The 20718-nt window shown below is 42.2% G+C and overlaps 1 protein-coding gene and 1 pseudogene across 2 annotated transcripts in view; both read left to right on the top strand.

The window, feature by feature from the left end:
- Positions 1 to 20718, top strand: part of RGS7BP (regulator of G protein signaling 7 binding protein) — a 114728-nt gene that overhangs the window by 85510 nt on the left and 8500 nt on the right. For both annotated transcript variants that reach the window (XM_024753087.1, XM_024753088.1), the window contains 2 exons: positions 7059 to 7206; positions 9185 to 9255. In XM_024753087.1, coding sequence (XP_024608855.1) covers positions 7059 to 7206; positions 9185 to 9255 — 219 coding nt within the window. The remainder of the gene's footprint in view (positions 1 to 7058; positions 7207 to 9184; positions 9256 to 20718) is intronic.
- On the top strand, positions 17675 to 19247 carry LOC112404916 (protein enabled homolog pseudogene; annotated as a pseudogene).

Genomic DNA, 20718 nt, shown 5'->3' with positions numbered 1-20718 from the left:
ACCTATATATATATATGTATATATATACACACACACACAGAGAATGAGAGAGATAAAAGAAAAATATGGCTAAATATTAAAAATTGGTTAAACTAGAATATTTGGATGTTCATTGTATTATTCTTGCAAGTTAGCTATAGGTGTGAAAATTTTCAAAATAAAAAATTGGTGAAAGTAGATTGCAAATGCCAATCAAATGCCAAAAAAAGGAGTAATACATAAAGCACCCATAGCTAGACATATTTAGGAACCATTTCATAACTCAAAATGTTTAAAGATAAAAAATTTTCAGAGGGCCATAAACAGGCTACATACATAGCAGCCCTGGGTATAGATAGAAGAAAGGGAACAATATCATCCAAGTTGTGAGAGAAACTTAGTTAGAACATAGATTTTTATATCCAGCCAATTAGAATTTAAGTGTGCATACAGCAAGAGAGAGATAGAGAAGAAAAAGTATTTTCAGTAATATAAAGACTAAGAAATTTTGTATTCAGAGATCTCCTCTGAAATAATTAGTCAAAGATATGTTCCAGCAAAATGAAAATGAATCAAAGAAAGAGGAAGATATGGAATCCAAGAAACAGTGGAATACAAAGAAATGGTAAGCCATAAATACACAGCATTAGAGATATGAAACAGTTACAACAGAAAACCATACTATTAAAAATGTATTTAGTGAATAATTTTCTGGGACAAATGAGTTATCAAATTTAACTCAAGAAGAGTAAAATCTTTTAATAAACCATTAAACCTAGACAGTACTGAAAAAATAATCAATGAGTCATCCTTCAATACAGTTCTAAATCTCAGATGGTAGTAATTTATAGTTTCACCTGCAGTGGAAATTATCAGTATCTATTACATAGAGAGAATTCTTACAAATCAACAAGACAGCCCTATTTTTTTTTACCATCTTTATTAGAGTATAATTGCTTTACAATGGTGTGTCAGTTTCTGCTTTATAACAAAGTGAATCAGTTATACATATACATATGTTCCCATAGCTCTTCCCTCTTGCATCTCCCTCCCTCCCACCCTCCCTATCCCACCCCTCTAGGTGGTCACAAAGCACCGAGCTGATCTCCCTGTGCTATGCGGCTGCTTCCCACTAGCTATCTATTTTATGTTTGGTAGTGTATATATGTCCATGCCACTCTCTCACTTTGTCCCAGCTTACCCTTCCCCCTCCCCATATCCTCAAGTCCATTCTCTAGTAGGTCTGTGTCTTTATTCCCGTCTTGCCCCTAGGTTCCTCATGACATTTTTTTTTTCTTAGATTCCATATATACGTGCGTTAGCATACGGTATTTGTTTTTCTCTTTCTGAGTTACTTCAGTCTGTATGACAGACTCTAGGTCCATCCACCTCACTACTCAATAACTCAATTTCGTTTCTTTTTACGCCTGAGTAATATTCCATTGTATATATGTGCCACATCTTCTTTATCCATTCATCTGTTGATGGACATTTAGGTTGCTTCCATGTCCTGGCTATTGTAAATAGAGCTGCAATGAACATTTTGGTACATGACTCTTTTTGAATTTTGGTTTTTTTGGTGCCAGTACCATATTGTCTTGATTACTGTAGCTTTGTAGTATAGTCTGAAGTCAGGGAGTCTAATTCCCCCAGCTCCGTTTTTCTTTCTCAAGATTGCTTTGGGGCTTCCTTGGTGGTGCAGCAGTTGGGAGTCTACCTGCCGATGCAGAGGACATGGGTTTGAAAAAAAAAAAAAAAAAAGATTGCTTTGGCTATTCAGGGTCATTTGCATTTCCATACAAATTGTGAAATTTTTTGTTCTAGTCCTGTGAAAAATGCCTGTGGTATTTTGCTAGGGATTGCATTGAATCTGTAGATTGCTTTGGGTAGTAGAATCATTTTCACAATGTTGATTCTACCAATCCAAGAACATGGTATATCTCTCCATTTGCATCATCTTTAATTTCTTTCATCACTGTATTATAATTTTCTGCATACAGGTCTTTTGTCTCCTTAGGTAGGTTTATTCCTAGATATTTTATTCTTTTTGTTGCAATGGTAAATGAGAGTGTTTTCTTAATTTCACTTTCAGATTTTTCATCATTAGTGTATAGGAATGCGAGAGATTTCTGTGCATTAATTTTGTATCCTGCTACTTTACCAAATTCATTGATTAGCTCTAGTAGTTTTCTGGTAGCATCTTTAGGATTCTCTATGTAGAGTATCATGTCATCTGCAGTGACAGCTTTACTTCTTTTCCAATTTCTATTCCTTTTATTTCTTTTTCTTCTCTGATTGGTGTGGCTAAAACTTCCAAAACTATGTTGAATAAGAGTGGTGAGACTGGACAACCTTGTCTTGTTTCTGATCTTAGTGGAAATGGTTTCAGTTTTTCACCATTGAGGATGATGTTGGCTGTAGGTTTGTCATATGTGGCCTTTATTATGTTGAGGAAAGTTCCCTCTATGCCTACTTTCTGCAGGATTTTTTATCATAAATGAGTGTTGAATTATGTCAAAAGCTTTTTCTGCATCTATTGAGATGATCATATGGTTTTTATTCTTCAGTTTTTTAATATGGTGTATCACATTGATTTGTGTATATTGAAGAATCCTTGCATTCCTGGAATAAACCCTACTTGATCATGGTGTATGATCCTTTTAATATGCTGTTGGATTCCGTTTGCTAGTATTTTGTTGAGGATTTTTGCATCTATGTTCATCAGCGATATTGGCCTGTAGTTTTCTTTCTTTGTGACTCCTTGTCTGGTTATGGTATCAGGGTGATGGTGGCCTCGTAGAATGAGTTTGGGAGTCTTCCTCCCTCTGCTATATTTTGGAAGAGTTGAGAAGGATAGGTGTTAGCTCTTCTCTAAATGTTTGATAGAATTCGCCTGTGAAACCATCTGGTCCTGAAGACAGCCCTATTTTTTAAATGGGCAAATGATATGAATAGAAAATGAAAAGAAGAAATACAGTCAGCCAATTCACTTATGAAAAATAAATTTAATCTCAGTAGTAATAAAAGAGGTGAAAAGAAACTTCAATGAGAGATTCTATTTACCCTCATCAAATAAGCAAAAATTAAATATTGATAATATGAAGTTCTGGCAAAGGTGTATGGAAATAGATTCTCTCATTTACAGTTGGTAGAAGGAAAATGTAAATTAGCATAGACTTTTCAGAGGCCAATTTGGCAATATATATTAAGGTACAAAATGTGAATACATATACTTTGTCCAAGTTTTCTGCTTTAAAGGATCTGTCCCATACAAATACTGGCATACTCTGGAGAAAGGGAAGAATTACAATGTAAATTCCTTACTAGGGGATACTGTGCATCCATTTAAAAGCATAAAATAAATCAGAATGCATTAACATGAAAGTATCTCTAACCATAGTAATGTGGCAAAGAAAGCTGTATAAATATATAGTATAATTACTTTTTTTGATGCTGTATATCTGTTGAAATCATCTGATGTGTAAGCTTTCATCCGGTACTGGTCTTACAGAACTGAAGAAAACAGATAAGGTTCCTGGCCTTACATACTTTACATATCTAGTTTGGGAGATGGGAGATGGGAGATGAGAGTGGGGTTGGGGTGAGCAAATAATAAACCAGTTAGCAAATACATAAGATAAGTTTCTATTAGTGATAAGTGTTCTATAGGCAATAAACAGGGACTGTAGTGGGAGAGGATGCCCAGAGTAAAGTCAGTGCTATCAGTAAATGAGAGCAATTATGATCTCCCCACATATGTTCTGGAATTGAAAACCCCTACAATTCCTATCAATCTCTTGTCTTTCAAGATGTGCCAGCCAGAGAAGATGTAATGTAATCAAAATTCTGCAGAGATTTTGTAAGCTGACAGAAAGCACCAAATTGCAAGTCCAGCATCCAAGTTTTTCATTCTTGTGCATCTGCATTAGCAGAGTTATATCTAGTCTCTGAAAATGAGGGAAAGGAGGGTGTACTTGGCATTGCAAGCTCATAGGCATGTTTCAGGAATACATGAATAATTATGTTACCTTTTTTTTAGAATGTTTTTGTCTTATGTAAGTAGAATTAGTACAGGCAGTAAGTGTACACAAAGTGATTGTGGATTGGACTTTACATATGTGTTTGTGTATAAGAGGAGTACATATGAAGGAGACAGAGGACTCCAAGAAGGAACATCACGCTATCTTGAGTCCTCCCTGTTCCCATGAATGAGAGTTTTGGGCTCTACGGTCCTGACCACAGGGTAGGGGCTACAGTGGCCCCACGCCAAGCAGAGCCCATTAAGCAGAGAATTTCTTTGTGTGAATCTTCTTCATCCACCATTTGCTCTCCAAACCATACTCCATTCTCCATGGCATTTCAAACCCAAAAGAGCAGAACAGGAGCCATGTGTGCTTTCAGGTGGCCCTCTCCTTTAGAGCTCTGAAAAGCAGAGGGCTGTTTTGGGGGACACCCACCCTTTTGTCCCTCTCTCAAGTGCTAGCCACTCTTGCTCAGACTCACATCCCAAGGCTGACTGCTCAGAGGTAGGTGTCAAATGGACTGCATGTGTGCACTCTACCAGGAGATTCAATGCAAGCGCTTTTAAGAGGTCAATGCCCTCCCACTGGGAAATGGTAATATGCTATGTACTTAATGGTAATCTGCTATGTACTTAATTAATTTCTACCCAACAGCAATACCATAAAATTGGAAAAAACAATTCCATCACCCAGGATCAATGTGTATATAAAGTATACACAAAAGGATCAAAAGTTTTCATCAGTAAACTTGTGTTTGTGCTTTGGTTGAATATTCAGAGGTCCACTTCTACTATAGGCTGATGAATGCTGTACAGTTAATTACCAGTTAATTGCTTGTCTCTTTCTCCTTGTGTTGCTACTACATGGGTTAGAAATGACAGGGATGAGATTTTTGCTAGTCGCCTTCAGATCAGGAATCCAAGGGAAAAGCTTCCCATTAGCTTTTACCATAAAGAGCCTTCCTTTTCATAAGTGTTTTTGTTTTATTTTTTTAAACATGCAAAAACAATCATATTATGATTAGGGAAATTGAGCTACGAGGTAACCAGGTGGAGCTGCCATCTCATGAATGTTCAATGATACAGGCTGTAACGATTTCTTAACAACCAGTCTGGAGATGTAGCTACATAATACAAATAAAACTGGTTGAAAGAGTGAAAGCAACAATATAGCTACCATTTATACCAGACTACATAATGTTATACAACAGCTTTGTAATTATTTGTTTTTTTGGTTTTTTTGCGGTACGCGGGCCTCTCACTGTTGTGGCCTCTCCCATTGCGGAGCACAGTCTCTGGACGCGCAGGCTCAGCGGCCATGGCTCACGGGCCCAGCCACTCCGCAGCATGTGGGATCTTCCCAGACCGGGGCACGAACCCGCGTTCCCTATCTCCAGCACTTTAAGCTCCATGAGACAAAGACTATCCTTTCTTTCACCTCTGTCTCTCTAGTACCAAGCCCAGTACCCGATACTTAGCTGACACGCAGGAAATATTGTGAGTGAATGAGCAAGTGAGTTAACGAACAACTGAAAAAGCCAGGTTTACAACCCAGTTCTTCGAAACTGAGTTATTTGTAATGAGGTGGATGGACCTAGAATGTGTCATACAGAGTGAAGTCAGAAAGAGAAAAACAAATACCATATGCTAATGCACATATATGGAATTGAAAACAACAGTACTGATGAACCTAGTGGCAGGGCAGGAATAAAGATGCAGATGTGGAAAACAGACTTGAGGACACAGAGTGGGGAGGGGAAGCTGGGATGAAGTAAGAGAGTAGCACTGACATATATACACTACCAAATGTAAAATGGCTAGTGGGAAGCTGTTGCATAGCACAAGGAAATCAGCTCGATGCTTTGTGATGACCTAGAGGGGTGAGATAGGGAGGGTGGGAGGGAGGCTCAAGAGGGAGGGGATATGGGGATATATGTATACCTATAGCTGATTCACTTTGTTGTACAGCAGAAACTAACACAACATTGTAAAGCAATTATACTACAATAAAGATATATTTAAAAACTGAAAGTAAATAAATAAAACCCAGTTCTTGAGAATTCCCTGGCAGTCCAGTGGTTAGAGCTCGGCACTCTCACTGCTGGGGCCCCAGGTTCGATCCCTGGTCAGGGAACTGAGATCCCGCAAGCCATGTGGCACAGCAGAAAAACACACACACACACAAATAAAAAATTAACACCCAGTTCTTGGGCCTCGTATGCCATTCCCATGATAGCAAGATACACCCTTGCAGATACCCAGAAGTTCAAGGCAGAATAAAAGACATTAACAGAGGATATCGGGGCCATGGACTATAACTCCCATTTAATTTCATATGAATTTATGGCCTCACCAATTCGGAGATTTGTTTCCAGAAAGTATTGATTTATTCCCTTGAGATCAGTCCCGGTAAATACAAGTCTTAGTGCATTGGCAGTTCACTACTGTGGATGGCTACCCAGTACATGGTGCTTTAGTTGATTGCACTTTGTGGTCTCAGCAGAGTGAGGCTGGATCTTGAGACTGGCCTCTTTCCTCATAGAATGATACCCTGAAGGAGGTTGGAGAGCCAAGGAAATGGAAGGCAGGTCCATAATCTCTGCTGCTTCTCACAGGCCCAGAGGGCTAGTGTCAGAATCAGAGAGAACGGCAGGAGCTCCTATTTCTTCTGCTGGGTGTCACCTGCTCCTGGCCCTTTTACCTGTCCCTGCATCTGAGGACCAAAAAAGCAGCACAATTTCACAGGCTGAATCTCCTCTCCCTAGCTGATCCGATCTAACTCACGAAGAATGGGTTACAAAGCACCAATACTCCATCAAAGGCAGGGCCCTTACTTTAATCTTGATCTTCAGGTTGCATTGACCTCAGATAGCTTTCCCAGAATGTTGTGAAAATATGCTATACACACACACACATTACTTTAGTATTCAAAGAAGTTTCTAGGGTTAATGGAGCATTTGACTCAAAGCATAGCCAACGTTTGCAGTGATATCTTGGGTATAGAATTTGCATTTATGATTTCTTATCCTCTTCTCTTTACCAACACCAACCCCCTTAGGAAAGGAGCCTGGAGGGGGAACCAAGAGTTTGGATTGCAAAATTGAGGAGTGTGCTGAAACACCTGCTCTAGAGGACTCATCATCATCCCCTGTAGATATTCAGCAACATTCCTGGCAGGTTTCCACAGACATTGAGAACACTGAAAGGTAAGTGGGAAGTTACCCTAAATAGACTGCCAATCCTCCTCTAGTTAACACTCAGGGGCTAGAGAGAGTCGAGATTTTCTCTTTCAGATTCAGAAACAGAGCTCTCAGTAAACTGAGAAGAGAGACAGTAAGGGGTCCAAATCCATCTGCGGAATGACAGCAGAGCCTCCAGGAGATGTGGGCTCCCAGGCCTCTGCTTTTCCCACTCCATCAGTCTGGCATCTCCATGGAGATGAAAATGGAGTGCTTCCTTGGGAAGGGAGAAAGGTGGATCTATATACCCATCACAGCTCACCCACCAGGATGGGTCCCAAAATTTCCATTTGTTTAAGGGAGAAGAATTCAAAATTGTACAAAGATGTCTCCAGTAGATTCTCAGATTTCAGGTGTATGGAATGGCCTATTCAGTTGCCAGTCAGGGGCTGAGTGTTCTGTCCAGTTCACAGACAGCTTTCCAAAGGGCTGTCTTCTCTTACTCTCCCAGGATGTAGATGATGGCCCCTTAGTGGTCAAAGTGAGTTAATGCATTTGTCTTAACAAGCAGTAGCTCACGGCTACAGAGGGAGTTTCTTTCTTGGGAAGAAGAGATTCTACAGTGATTCTATTTCATTTGGGAAAAGGAAGCAATAACAATAATATAATCATAAATGCATCTAGATGCTAAAAATTCCATTCTGTGAGGCAGAGGACAAGCCCCTTGTTTATTGGCCTTCACACTGATATCTTGTCCTTTGCTACTGATGTCCCCAGAGCCAGCACGAAGCCGCTGAACACTAGGCAATTCCATCTAGGACTCTGTGAGTGTGGGGTTGAGTCATTGACAAGATAATGAACACTATTTTTTTATTTTTAGAAATGTATCACACAGTGACATTTAGAGCCATTGTAGTTCTACTTTCAGATTGTAATATAATTCTAAAGCTAATTAACCAAATTTCTGTGTTTATAGAAAATTGAAGCATGTGGTAATTACGTGCTATTAATAAAACTGGGATTTTGTCTAAGCTTGGAAATCCAACAATTCAAACAATAAAGCTGTTTGGCACAGTTTGGTAGAACCATAGACAAATGATGAGTGATTTCTCTTAATTTATAAAGTAGAAAATGCTTTGCTCTGTTCCCAGGAATATCGGCCAGAGTGCCATGGTCAGTGTGCAATCCTTCAGCAAAGCCATGTTCCTTCTCAGAGACCTCGCACAGAGTCTCTATCCAAGCCTTGTAAGCTTGTCAGAGAGCAAGCTACGGCTGATAATAATAATAGGAGAGTCTAGCCCTCAGCGTTGGAGGTATTTCAGTTCAGCCTAAAAGTTCAGATTCTGGTCAAAGGAGGTGGGAGTGACTGGGAGAAGTAGGCACAGTAGACCTGGTCTGGGAGGGGGCTTCTTTGCTTCTCCCTATCACTTTGCCCTAAGAAATCTGTGGCTCTCAAACTGGGCTGCACATTAAAAACATTCCAAGCCAATTTAATGTGTTGACCCTTGGGAATGCTTAACACCTGTGTTACGGTGAATTCCAATCACGATAATGAGAGACGACAGGGAGTGAAACCACACAGGCAGGACAGCCCTTGGACCAGATGAGAACATCATCACCCAGCCTCAGCTTTGCCCAGGGTTCTCCTGTTGTTCTAGTTGCGTGCCCTTCACCTGCCCTTGGAAACGTGAAGTACTGTCCTCATTACCAGAGGCTCTTCTCTGATCTCAGCCAGGTCCGACTGAAGGCAGATATGAGGGCTCCTGTAGCAGAATGCCCTGCGGAAACGTTTGTCAGCGTAATTCTTATTCCTTCCAGAGCCAACCCAACTCAGATTTTCTTTTTTCTTATACAAGCATAATAAATACAATATTTACCTACTGGAAGTTCGAGCTGGTACAGTTAGGCACAGACTTTGTCCTTCAGTTGTCTCACAGAACAGACGGTTTGAGATTACATTTCAAAAATTTACAGCTGATAGTTTTTCTTTTTATCAATTTTACAGAGACATGCGAGAAATGAAAAACCTTTTAAGCAAACTCAGGGAAACTATGCCTTTACCATTGAAAAATCAAGGTGAGTCTTGTCATCTCTCTTTGAGGCAGAGGATGTTTTTAACATGATAACCTTGGGTCTTGTTTCTTCAGAAATTAAAGCAAGTTGTTGTTGTTTTTACACAAGCAATAGAAGGCATTGAGCCTACAGTTGTCTTTCCTCGAGAAGACAAGCAAATGAGAATAGTTTATCAGGTGAATGCAGTTTTGCTCTGAGGGGGAGCTGAGAAACACTCTGATGACACAACAGACACCTCCTCCACTGGCCCTATCAGTCAAGAGCATTTATTCATTGTACACGCTGTGAAAAGCACCACACCATGTGTGGCAAACACAAAAGGACTGAAGACTTGGCCCTTTAAGAAGTTTACAGCCTAGCGGAAGAGACTTAAGAACACTTCCAAAGGAAGATCCCTGCCAACCACGTGTTGTGTTGTTATCTAAACAAAGTAATAGTAATAATTAACATAAATTGCCACTGTGATTTTGCATCCAATTCCAATGTATGGGGGTTTTTCCAAACCACCAAGCAATTATCGGACACCAGCTGGGTGTCCTGCAGTTCAACTGAATTCTGACACTAACTGGGGACAGCGTCGGATTCCATGAGTTAAGGGTTCAGTAGTCCTAAAAGACTGCCCGCCCTCAGCCCCAACTTTAGACACCAATCCCAAGTCCAGGTTGTCACCTGAGCTTCTGACATCCAGCTATAGATCAGAGGGTCCAATGAACTTCTTCTTAGGTTCAGTTAGTTCACTAGAGCAGCTCACAGAACTCAGAGAAACATTTTACTTACCAGATCACCGGTTTATTATTACAGGATATAACTCAGGAACAGCCAGAGAGAAGAGATGCACAGGGCAAGGTATGGGGAAAGGGCACAGAAATCCCATGCCCTCTCCAGGAGCACCACTCTCCCTAGTCTCAGAAGCTCTCCAAACCCTGTCCTTTTGAGTTTTTATAGTGGCTCCTTACACAGGCATGACTGATTAAATCACTGGCCATTGGCAATTGATTCAACCTCCAGCCCCTCTCCCCTCCCTGGAAGTCAGGGGGTGGGATTGAAATTGTTAACTCTCCAATCACATAGTTGATTCTCCTAGCAACCAGCCCCCATCCTCAGGTGTTTTCCAAAAGTCACATCATTAACATAACAAAAGACATCTTTATTGCTCTCTAAGGAAGTTCCCAGAGTTTTGGTAGCTCTGTGCCAAGAATGAGGTCAGAGACCAAATGTATATAAATTACAATATCACAGCCACTATCCTAAATACCTTAGATGTATTAACTACATTAACTTATTTAATTCTAATAACAGCTTTGAGGGAAATGCTATTCATGTTTCCCAATTTAGAGGAAACTGAGGCACAGAAAGGGTAACTAAATTGGCCAAGGTCACACAGACTGTAAGTAGAAAGGCTGGGATGTGATCCCAGGTAGCCTGTCTCCGGAACTATCCTATGGGAGTATACACCAGAAAAGGAAGCAGAAACACAGAAAGGGAAAGGGGATATTCACTAGAATGTAAGTTCTGTGAGGGGAGGGCCTCTGTATGCTTTTGTTAACTGTTTTATCTTCAGTACCTAGAGAAATGCTTGGAACATAGTAGAATAACACCCAGCATAAACATTAAATGTTTGTTCAACCTGCACCCAACTTTGCAGCCCCAGAGTCTGAAGATATGTACAAAGGACTAATAATAATCACGTTCACTAAGCACATATGGCCAGAGCAGCCTTAAGGGAAGCATCAGCTTCAGAGGGTGGTCCATAGAGGGTGGAGAAAGGGTTTTTAGAAGTAAGAAAGATACACCTTGTTTCCACCGAGCAAAGCCCAGGCGGGAGGGAGGGCAGGGTGCTGCTTGCCTCTGGGTGAGGAGGGAGAAGATTTGGCAGCAGAGCGGGAGCTCCACTTGGCTCAAGGAGCAGCGTGGCAGAAGGTGGAGAGGTGGAGGTGAGAACACCAGACAGTGTAGTGTGACCTGAGCTGCAAGGGACGGAGGCAGGTAACAGAAAATAAGAGGCGGGCGATTGACATATATACAATAATAGGTATAAAGTGGATAACTAATAAGAACCTGCTGTATAAAAGAAATAAAATTCAATTAAAAAATAAATAAAATTTAATAATAAGAAAAGTAAAAAAAAAGAAAGAAAAGAAAAGAAGAGACCAGCAATGTGGTGCATCAGGTAAACTGCAAGCACCCCCAAAGGGCCTGGTGACCGAGGGTTCCTGGCTTGAGCCGTCGGTACAGTGTTTGGGAGGCCTTGTAGGGTTTTAAGAAAACAATGTTTTACTACAGAGTGTTGTAGTAATGAGAGCCCTCTGGACACAGCCTGCAAGTTTGCTGCTAGAAATAAGCATGGTTAAGGCTAGCCTTGGGTTCTGACGCTTGCTCTGCCATTTTCCTGGAACAAGTAGTTTAACTTCTGGAAATGTACATTTCCTTATCCCTGAAAAATAAATTAGACCACCTACTTCAGAGGCTTGTTGTAAGGATTAAATGATTAAACGCATGTCAATGCCCACTACCAACCTTACAGAGAGCAAGCTCTCAACAGATGCATTATTATTATTGTTATAACTGATATTTACCAGCTGGCCCACCAACCTAGTTCAGGAAAACTCCAAATCATCATCAAATTGAACAATACCTGCTACATTTCACTCTGAAGCAGACTATGTGTAGCATCCGTGAAAGGTTGATCCTGAGCCAGCTCTCCAGAATATTGATCTCTGAGACTTTGGATTTGGGGTTCATGTCTGAAGCTATCCTCACCTTTGTATTATGTAGGGCAAGTCCCCCCCACCAACAGGATGTGGTTGGTCTTCTTTTACTTCACATCCAGTTGCTTAGGAGGATGACAACCCACAGCCCCCCAGGCTGAGTTTCATGGATGCCATAGCCTATATTTTAAATTAAATATCTGAAACATTCCCTCTATATTTAGTGAAAGTTCATCCAACAGTTTTTGAATCGGGCATTATTGGAAAAATAGAAATTTTATTTTCTTTACTTAGGACATTTTTATAATCACAAAAAGTATAATAGAAATACTAGGACTTCCCTGGCAGTCCTGTGGTTAAGTCTCTGCACTTCCACTGCAGGGGGTGTGGGTTCGATCCCTGGTCAGGGATCTAAGATCCCACATGTCAAGTGGTGTGGCCAGAAAAATCCAAAATTATAGTAGAAATATTTTGTATGACTTTGTATTACTTTTATAAATGGAAAAAATAATTAGAATTTTAAAAATATAATAATAGTAATGAATGATTGATACTATGAGTGAAAACACAAGTGAAAAGGGAAAAATCGAAACAAGTAATGCCTAGGACTTGAACCCTAAATCCATTTGGGCCATGCAAAGGAAAAAGCTAGGAGATAGAAGGACTTCTTCAGGAGGGAGTAATGCTGTATGATTTTAAAATAATTTTTAAAATTCAGGTGAAGTCTTGTGGGAAATTAAGGTTTCTTCATTGGGGGGAGAAATGGGAACCCTTAGCACGTGAAGATACATCTCTGTTCTGGGCATGTTTAATGGGTACTCACAGCATGACGTCACTGGGAGCGGAGCCGTGGGGAAGGGGAACGCGAGTCTCCGCTGGGATGTCTGAGAAGGCCTGAAGGAAGGAGAGCAGGTCTGTTGGAGTCACCATGGGAACATTTTTTAGCAGATGCATGCGGCACTATTTTAATCAGCAGATCAGCCAGATCCCTCTCTCTGCGTATACCAAGATAGAGCATAGAGGCTGCCCCATGACCTTCCTGGAATTCTTTCCAGGAGATTGATTTATTACACAGGTCTAATCTATGCAGAAAATGATGTGGGGTGAAATGTGGGAAAATGTGTTCCAGTTTTTTTCCGTAGGACCTTATTGTCAAAACATAATTCTAACTGGATGAAAAGCATTATAGAGAGCCATCTGTTTTCCTTCTGCCTGCTTCTTTCCTTTCTCTTTTCATTCCATTTACACGTGAGTTTGAAGCAGAGAGAAAAAGGGAAAAGATACTGTTCCTGGTCCCCCTTTTTCCTACACAAACCCTGACCATGTGGAAATCCTGCCAGGCACGTACGGGGTGCAGGTGGGGAACCCACCCTGGAAATGCTCTGAATCCCCTGTTCTCCAGACTCCATCCTGTCCTGCAACTCAGAAATTCTTCCATGTTGATTTGAGCATTTCAAGATTGAATCCTATCTTCCTGCCTTCCCACCACAATCAAAACTTGACTCAACAACAATATGCTTTAAATTGATTTCCAGTGACAAATAAAGGAAGGTGGCCAAGATCAGGAATTGTAATGGATAGTGATTATGCCTTTATTTGAGATGGGACCTTTGCTTCTGTGCTTCCAGTTTAAGGCTGGAGACAGAGGTGCACAGAAGAAAACTCCCTTGCTCGGCTGCAGCTTCTGGCAGCCTCCCGGCAACGTCCAGGTCTCCTGGCTCTCAGCCCTCTGTCCTTTCCTCTGCTTCAGCACCTCTCCTGTCCTACATTCCAGGTCACTGGCAGTGCTGTAGGGAGCTTCATTAATTATGAGAGTCGTGCTGTGTCAAATGGATTACAAACGGAACCACCTGTGTAGAGCCCACAAAGTTACCGACAAAGGCTAAAAGGAGATGGGAAAGTGAAGGACAAGCATCTTCTAAATGCAGGCTGTAATCAAACAAAACACTGCAGAAATAATTTAAGCCTGAAAGACAGTTTCACCTTTTCCAAAATTCTGACTTCATGAATGCTGTGTGGTGTGTCAATACATTTACTCTTGCCTAGAATTCGGTTGGTGGTACCATGCATTAGAGTCTGTCTGAAGTGGATCAGTCAGGAATTGCAGCTGCTCTAGAATGGGCCCCCTCCTGCAGACAGTCCTACTCCAGACTAAACTGGGCCTAGGAACAGTTCCCCCATTCTCTATACCCCTGATCCACTCCAATCTGGACGTGCATAACTAGAACCAACATAGCCATGGCAGGCGGAAGAGTTCTCTGGCATCTGGCTGAAGAACACTGAGCAGTTATGCCACCTGCTAGCCTGGAGATGACTTTTTAGGTCCTTCCCCAGCACCTCATATAAAGACTTTGTGTGCCTCAAGTTGGTGTCTGAATGTCACTCCGGGCAGTTTTTTGTTTTGTTTTTTAATTAATTAATTAATTTTTGGCTCCATTGCGTCTTTGTTGCTGCACGTGGGCTTTCTCTAGTTGTGGCGAGCAGGGGCTACTCTTCGTTGCAGTGCGTGGGCTTCTCATTGTGGTGGCTTCTCTTGTTGCAGAGCACAGGCTCTAGGCTCACAGGCTTCAGTAGTTGCAGCACGCAGGCTCAGTAGTTGTGGCACACGGGCTTAGTTGCTCTGCGGCATGTGGGATCTTCCCAGACAAGGGCTTGAACCCATGTCTCCTGCATTGGCAGGCAGATTCTTAACCACTGTGCCACCAGGGAATTCCACTCTAGGAAGTTTTACTGGTTACCCCAGATCCTTTGCAATCTCTACAACATTTTGCCCAGGATTCAGCATGACATATGCTATCCCTCCCCCGCTCCTCCAATCTAATCCACTCATCACTGATCACACATCAGTTTCTAAATACATTACTCTAATTATGTTGAGCCACTACTCAAATTTTATGTGTCTACACATTGTCCATTGAAGGAAAAACAGACTTCTCACCTCATCATTTCTTGTCCCCACCATCATCCAACATGTGATAGTCACTTACAATATGCCAGATTCTGTGTCAGATGCTGGGGATAATTCCGCCTAGAGGCTTTCCATCTCAACAGGACAGAATGGGATGAGAATCACCTGGGAAGCTTTTTCAAATGACATAAGCCTCCCCTTGCAGAGATTGTGATGGAGCCTTCAGGGTATGACATGTGAACTCTGGAAACAACTAACACACACACACACACACATACTATTGGAAAGACAAAAAAATAGCTCTTAAAATGCAAGTATTAGTTAGATACAGGTTGCTATAAGGGTATATTAATAGTTAGAAACAGGTTGCTACAAGGGCATATTGGATTCTCACCTAGTCAGATTTTAGTTGTAAATGGGGAAGGAGAAGACAGGAGTAATTGAGAATTGCTTTTTGGAAAGTATCTGAGCTGAGATTTTTTAGGATAAATTGAAATTAGCTAAAGAAAAAGATAGAAAGAAGAGAGTCTAGGCAAAAGATTCTGAATGTGTGAAGGTGTCTGAGGAGATGACAGAGCAGGGCATTTTGATGAACTATAAATACTTCATTATTTGGGAAAGTGGTTAGAAAAGAGGCTTAAGACTTCCCTGGTGGCACAGTGGTTAAGAATCTGCCTGCCAATGCAGGGGACACAGGTTTGAGTCCTGGTCTGGGAAGATCCCATATGCCATGGAGCAACTAAGCTTGTGCACCACAATTACTAAGCCTGTGCTCTAGAACCCGCAAGCCACAACTACTGAGCCCATGTGCCACAACTACTGAAGTCCACACACCTATAACCCGTGCTCCGCAACAAGAGAAGCCACCGCAGTGAGAAGCCCGCACACCACAACAAAGAGTAGCCCCCACTCACCGCAACTAGAGAAAGCCCGTGCACAGGAACAAAGATCCAACGCAGCCAAAAATAAAATAAATAAAATTTTTAAAAAAGAGGCTTAAGAGAGAGATTAGAGGGAGTCTTTCAAGATGGTGGAGTGGAAGGACCTTGAGCTTACCTTCTCTCATGAACACACCAAAATTACAACTAACATCTGAACAGCCATCGATAGAAAAGACTGGAACCTACAGAAAAAGATCTTCTACATCTAAAGGCGTAAAGAAGAAAGCACAACGAGATGGTAGGAGGGGTGCACTTGAAATATAACCAAATCCTTAACCTCCTCCCCCACCCCACCCCACCTTGGGTGACCTTGCAGAGGCTCTCCCACAGGAGTGAGAGTTCTGAGGCCAACATCAGGCTTCCCAGCCCAGGGGTCTGGCATTGGGAAGAGGTGCCCCCCAGAGCATTTGGATTTGAAGGCCAGCAGGGCTTATTTGCAGGAGCTCCACAGGACTGGGGGAAACAGACACTTAACTCTTAAAGGGATTGCACAAAATCTCACATGTACCAGGACCAAGGGCAAAAGCAGTAACCTCAGAGGAGCCTGGGCCAGACCTACCTGCTGGTCTTGGAGGGTCTCCTGGGGAGGCGGTGGGGGGGGGTGCTGTGGCTCATGCTGGGGCCATAAAAACTGGTGGCAGATATATTGGGGATTATTCATCTGCATGAACTCTCCTTGAGGCAGACATCTTGCTTGGGTCTTTAGCACAAAGACCCGGCCCCACCCAACAGCCTGTAGCCTTCAGTGCCGGATGCCTCAGGCCAAACAACTAACGGGTGGGAATACAGCCCCACAACCCCACGCATTAGCAGTCAGGTTGCCTAAAGACTTCTTGATCACACAGCCTGCCCACCAGAGGGCCAGGACCCAGCTCCACCCACCAGTGGGCAGGCATCAGCCCTTCCTGCCAGGAAGCCTACACAAGCTTCTAGACCAGCCTCACCCACCAGGGGGCAGAAATCAGAAGGAAGAAAACTACGATTCAGTAGACTGTAGTCTGCAAACACAGGCCAGACACTACCCTGGGACCGCTGGCCCCTGGCCCTTGGGTGAGTGCACTGCTGGGACCCATAGGATGTCTCCTACAGAAGGCTACTTCTCCAAAGTTGAGAAACGTAATTAACCCCAAATGAGGTGGCAGAGGAATGTGTTTCAGATGAAGGAACAAGATTAAACTCCAGAACTAAGTGTTGTGAAGATAGGCAATCTACCCGAGAAAGAGTTCAGAGTAACGATTGTAAAGGTGATCCAAGAACTCAGGAGAAAAATGGATAAGTTAGAGGGATTTTTTAACAAAGAGTTAGAAAATATAAAGAACAACCAAACAGAGTTGAACGATACAATAACTGAAGTGAAAAACACACTGGAAGGAATCAATAGTAGAGTAAATGAAGCAGAATGGATCAGTGAGCTGGAAGACAGAGCAGGGGAAATCACTACTGTGGAGCAAAAAAAAGAAAAAAGAATGAAAAGAAATGAGGACAGTGTGAGAGACCTCTGGAACAACATTAAGCACACTAACATTCACATTATAGGAGTCTCAGAAGGAGAAGAGAGAAAGAAAGGACCAGAGGAAATATTTGAAGAGATTATGGTTGAAAACTCCCCTAACATGGGAATGGAAATAGCCACCCAAGTCTGGGAAGTGCAGAGAGTCCCATACAGGAAAAACCCAAGGAGAAACACGCCAAGACACATAGTAATCAAATTGGCAAAAATTAAACAAAAAGAAAAATTATTGAAAGCAGCAAGGGAAAAACAACAAATAACATACAAGGGAACTCCCATAAGGTTATCAGCTGATTTTTCAGCAGAAACTCTACAGACCAGAAGGGAGTGGCAGGATACATTTAAAATAATAAGTGAACAGAGTATCTGTCAGGCAAGAGCTGCTGTGATGGTTTATGACAATGCCAATAAAAAGTGGATGCCAGCTGGTGGTTCAACCGGGGTCATCTGAGTTCATATATATCATCATACAGGCAACAACACATCCAGAGTGGTGGGCAGGAAGATTCAGGACCAGCAGGTAGTGATATATTGTGCCATTCCTAAAGGGTTGAAGTACGATCAAGGTACTCAGACCTTCCACCAATGGTGGGATGCTAGACAGGTGTATGGTCTCAACTTTGGCAGCAAAGAAGATGCCCATGTCTTCGCAAGTGCCATGATGCATGCCTTAGGAGTGCTGAATTCACAGGAAACAAGGCCAACATCGCCTAGACAAAATTCACAACTACCTGCCGAAGTTCAGAATGGCCCATCACAAGAAGAATTGGAAATTCAAAGATGGCAACTACAAGAACAGCAATGACAAAAGGCGCTGGAGCCGGAAAGGCTGGAGAGAGGAAGAATGCAAAGGAAGAGATTGGAGAGGGAGAAGTTAGAAAGGGAAAGGCTGGAGAGACTGGACTGGGAAAGGTCAGAAAGAGAGTGGCAAGAGCAGCTAGAAAGGGAGCAGCTGGCATGCGAGGGAGAGCGAAGAATGGCAAATGCCGCTGTCCCTGCCTCTGTGGAGACAACTCCTCTACTTCTGAGCCAGGCTGGCAGGCAGCCTCTCAGCCGCGGAACCTCCAGCCCAACAGGGCATTTTCTTGGGACCACCTGCACCTCCACCCCCTCCTCCACTCCCACCAGGTCCTGCCCAGGCATTAGTCGCACTCCCTCCACCCCCAGGGCTCCCTCTACCCCCTCCACTTCCGTCCTCAGGGCACCCCCTCCGCCTCCTCCACTGCCTTGTCCGAATCAGGTACCCCTCCTCCCCCCCCACCTCCTGCTGCTCCCCTCCCTGCATCTGGAATTTTTTCGGGATCCATGTCTGAAGACAATCGCCCTTTAACTGGACTTGCAGCTGCGGTTGCTGGAGCAAAACTTAGGAAAGTGTCACGGATGGAGGATGCCTCTTTCCCAAGCGGAGGGAATACCATTGGTGTGAATTCGGCCTCATCTAAAACAGATATGGGTCGTGGAAATGGATCCCTTCCGTTAGCGGGTAGTGGTTTAATGGAAGAAATGAGTGCCCTGCTGGCCAGGAGGAGAAGAATTGCTGAAAAGGGATCAACAATAGAAACAGAACAAAAATGAAGATTCAGAGCTTGTAACTTCTAAGGCCTCTTCAACAAGTACACCTGAACCGATAAGAAAGCCTTGGGAAAGAACAAATACAATGAATGGCAGCAAGTCACTTGTTATTTCCAGATGGGATTCTCCAAGGAAAAATCAGATTGTTTTTGACAACACGTCCTATGATTCATTACACAGACCAAAATCTGCGCCCTCGTCACAGCCCAGTGCCATCGGAGTCCAGGTGGAGGGACTTGGACTATGACAGGCTGAAACAGGACATTTTAGATGAAATGAGAAAAGAATTAACTAAGCTAAAAGAAGAGCTCATTGATGCAATCAGGCAGGAACTGAGCAAGTCAAATACTGCATAGAGAATCAAACTAAGGAGAGACAGGACTTTAATCTGGAGAAAGGAAAAAAAAAAAACCCAACAAAGAACAACTGTGGTAACAACAAAAGAACCCTTCATTTTGTGAGCTGTAAGAAGAAAATGGAGACAAAGCAGGGAAAAACCAACATACTTTGAAAGACTTCAGACATTACTACCCTGGTGATAAGCTGTTTCCCTCCCAGTTTGCTGCTTTTTTCTGACCTTTACAACAGGATGGAATAGAGTCGTATAGGAGTTCCTGTATCAGTTATGCAGAAAATACTGAATCCATCAGGCAAGATCACCGTGCATTGAGATATTTTCATGTCAAGAGAAAACTTCACATTTTCCACAATCCATTGCTAAAATAAAGAGGAGAAAGGCTTGAGAAGTTTTCTTCAGAGAATGGTGATGAGGAATTTAGCAAGTTATGCTATTGTACTGCTTCTCTCACGTTTGTCTTCCTACCATATTTGATATTCCATGAATAATTGAGTTCAGCCCTATGTAGGTTAAGATCATAAAATGTGGAACAAATGGAATGGTATGTGCTTTCAAAGGGTGATATTTATAAGAAATGTCCTAAAAATGATTTGTTCGGAGTGAGGAATTTTAGAATGATAGGAAGTCTCTCGAGTTTAGCCTTCATGCAATTTTGTAGATTCAAACATAAAATTTGTCCATAATTTAAAGATTTAGATGCCTTCCTAAATTGTTACAATGCTTTACCAAATCTGTGACTCCTACATAACACAAAGCAGTGGTCAAATGTAAAACAATATATTGTAGATTCACTGTAGGTTTTCAACTTTTTTAGATTTATGCATGTGGACATATTTATAATGTAACTATAAATTATAAAATTAGAAAACCACCACAAAATTAGCTTTTTTTAGTTGCAGACAGTAATGCATGTCAAACTAATATGTAGTGGCCTTTTCAAGGCCTAGTCCCAAGGAAAACATTTTGTAGAGTATAGGGGAGTGGAAGGAAGGGAAGGAATAATTTTTTATTCAAAGTTAATTTCTGCACTATCTTCGTTCTCAGTTATCTGCATGAATAATAATGAGGAATATTTTGTGACTTTAATTGGTAAATATGTTAACAGCATCAAGTACTTAATCTTTTACATCATGTCTTCAGCTATTTGTATTTTAACTTGAGTAAGTTCAATGGTCTGAAACATGATTCTGAGCTTCACATGAGTTACATCTTACTGTGGAACTCAAAAGTTCCATCCCTGAGGGCTTCCCTGGTGGCGCAGTGGTTGCGAGTCTGCCTGCCGATGCAGGGGATGTGGGTTCGTGCCCCGGTCCGGGAAGATCCCGCATAACACGGAGCGGCTGGGCCCGTGAGCCATGGCCGCTGAGCCTGCGCATGCAGAGCCTGTGCTCCGCAACGGGAGAGGCCACAACAGTGAGAGGCCCGCGTACTGCAAGAAAAATTAAAAAATAAAATAAAATAGAAAAAAA

The sequence above is a fragment of the Neophocaena asiaeorientalis genome, unplaced genomic scaffold (assembly GCF_003031525.2).
Source record: "Neophocaena asiaeorientalis asiaeorientalis breed wild unplaced genomic scaffold, Neophocaena_asiaeorientalis_V1.1 scaffold399, whole genome shotgun sequence".
NCBI classification, from domain to species: Eukaryota; Metazoa; Chordata; class Mammalia; order Artiodactyla; family Phocoenidae; genus Neophocaena; species Neophocaena asiaeorientalis.
This window is presented reverse-complemented; position numbering and strand designations above follow the sequence as displayed.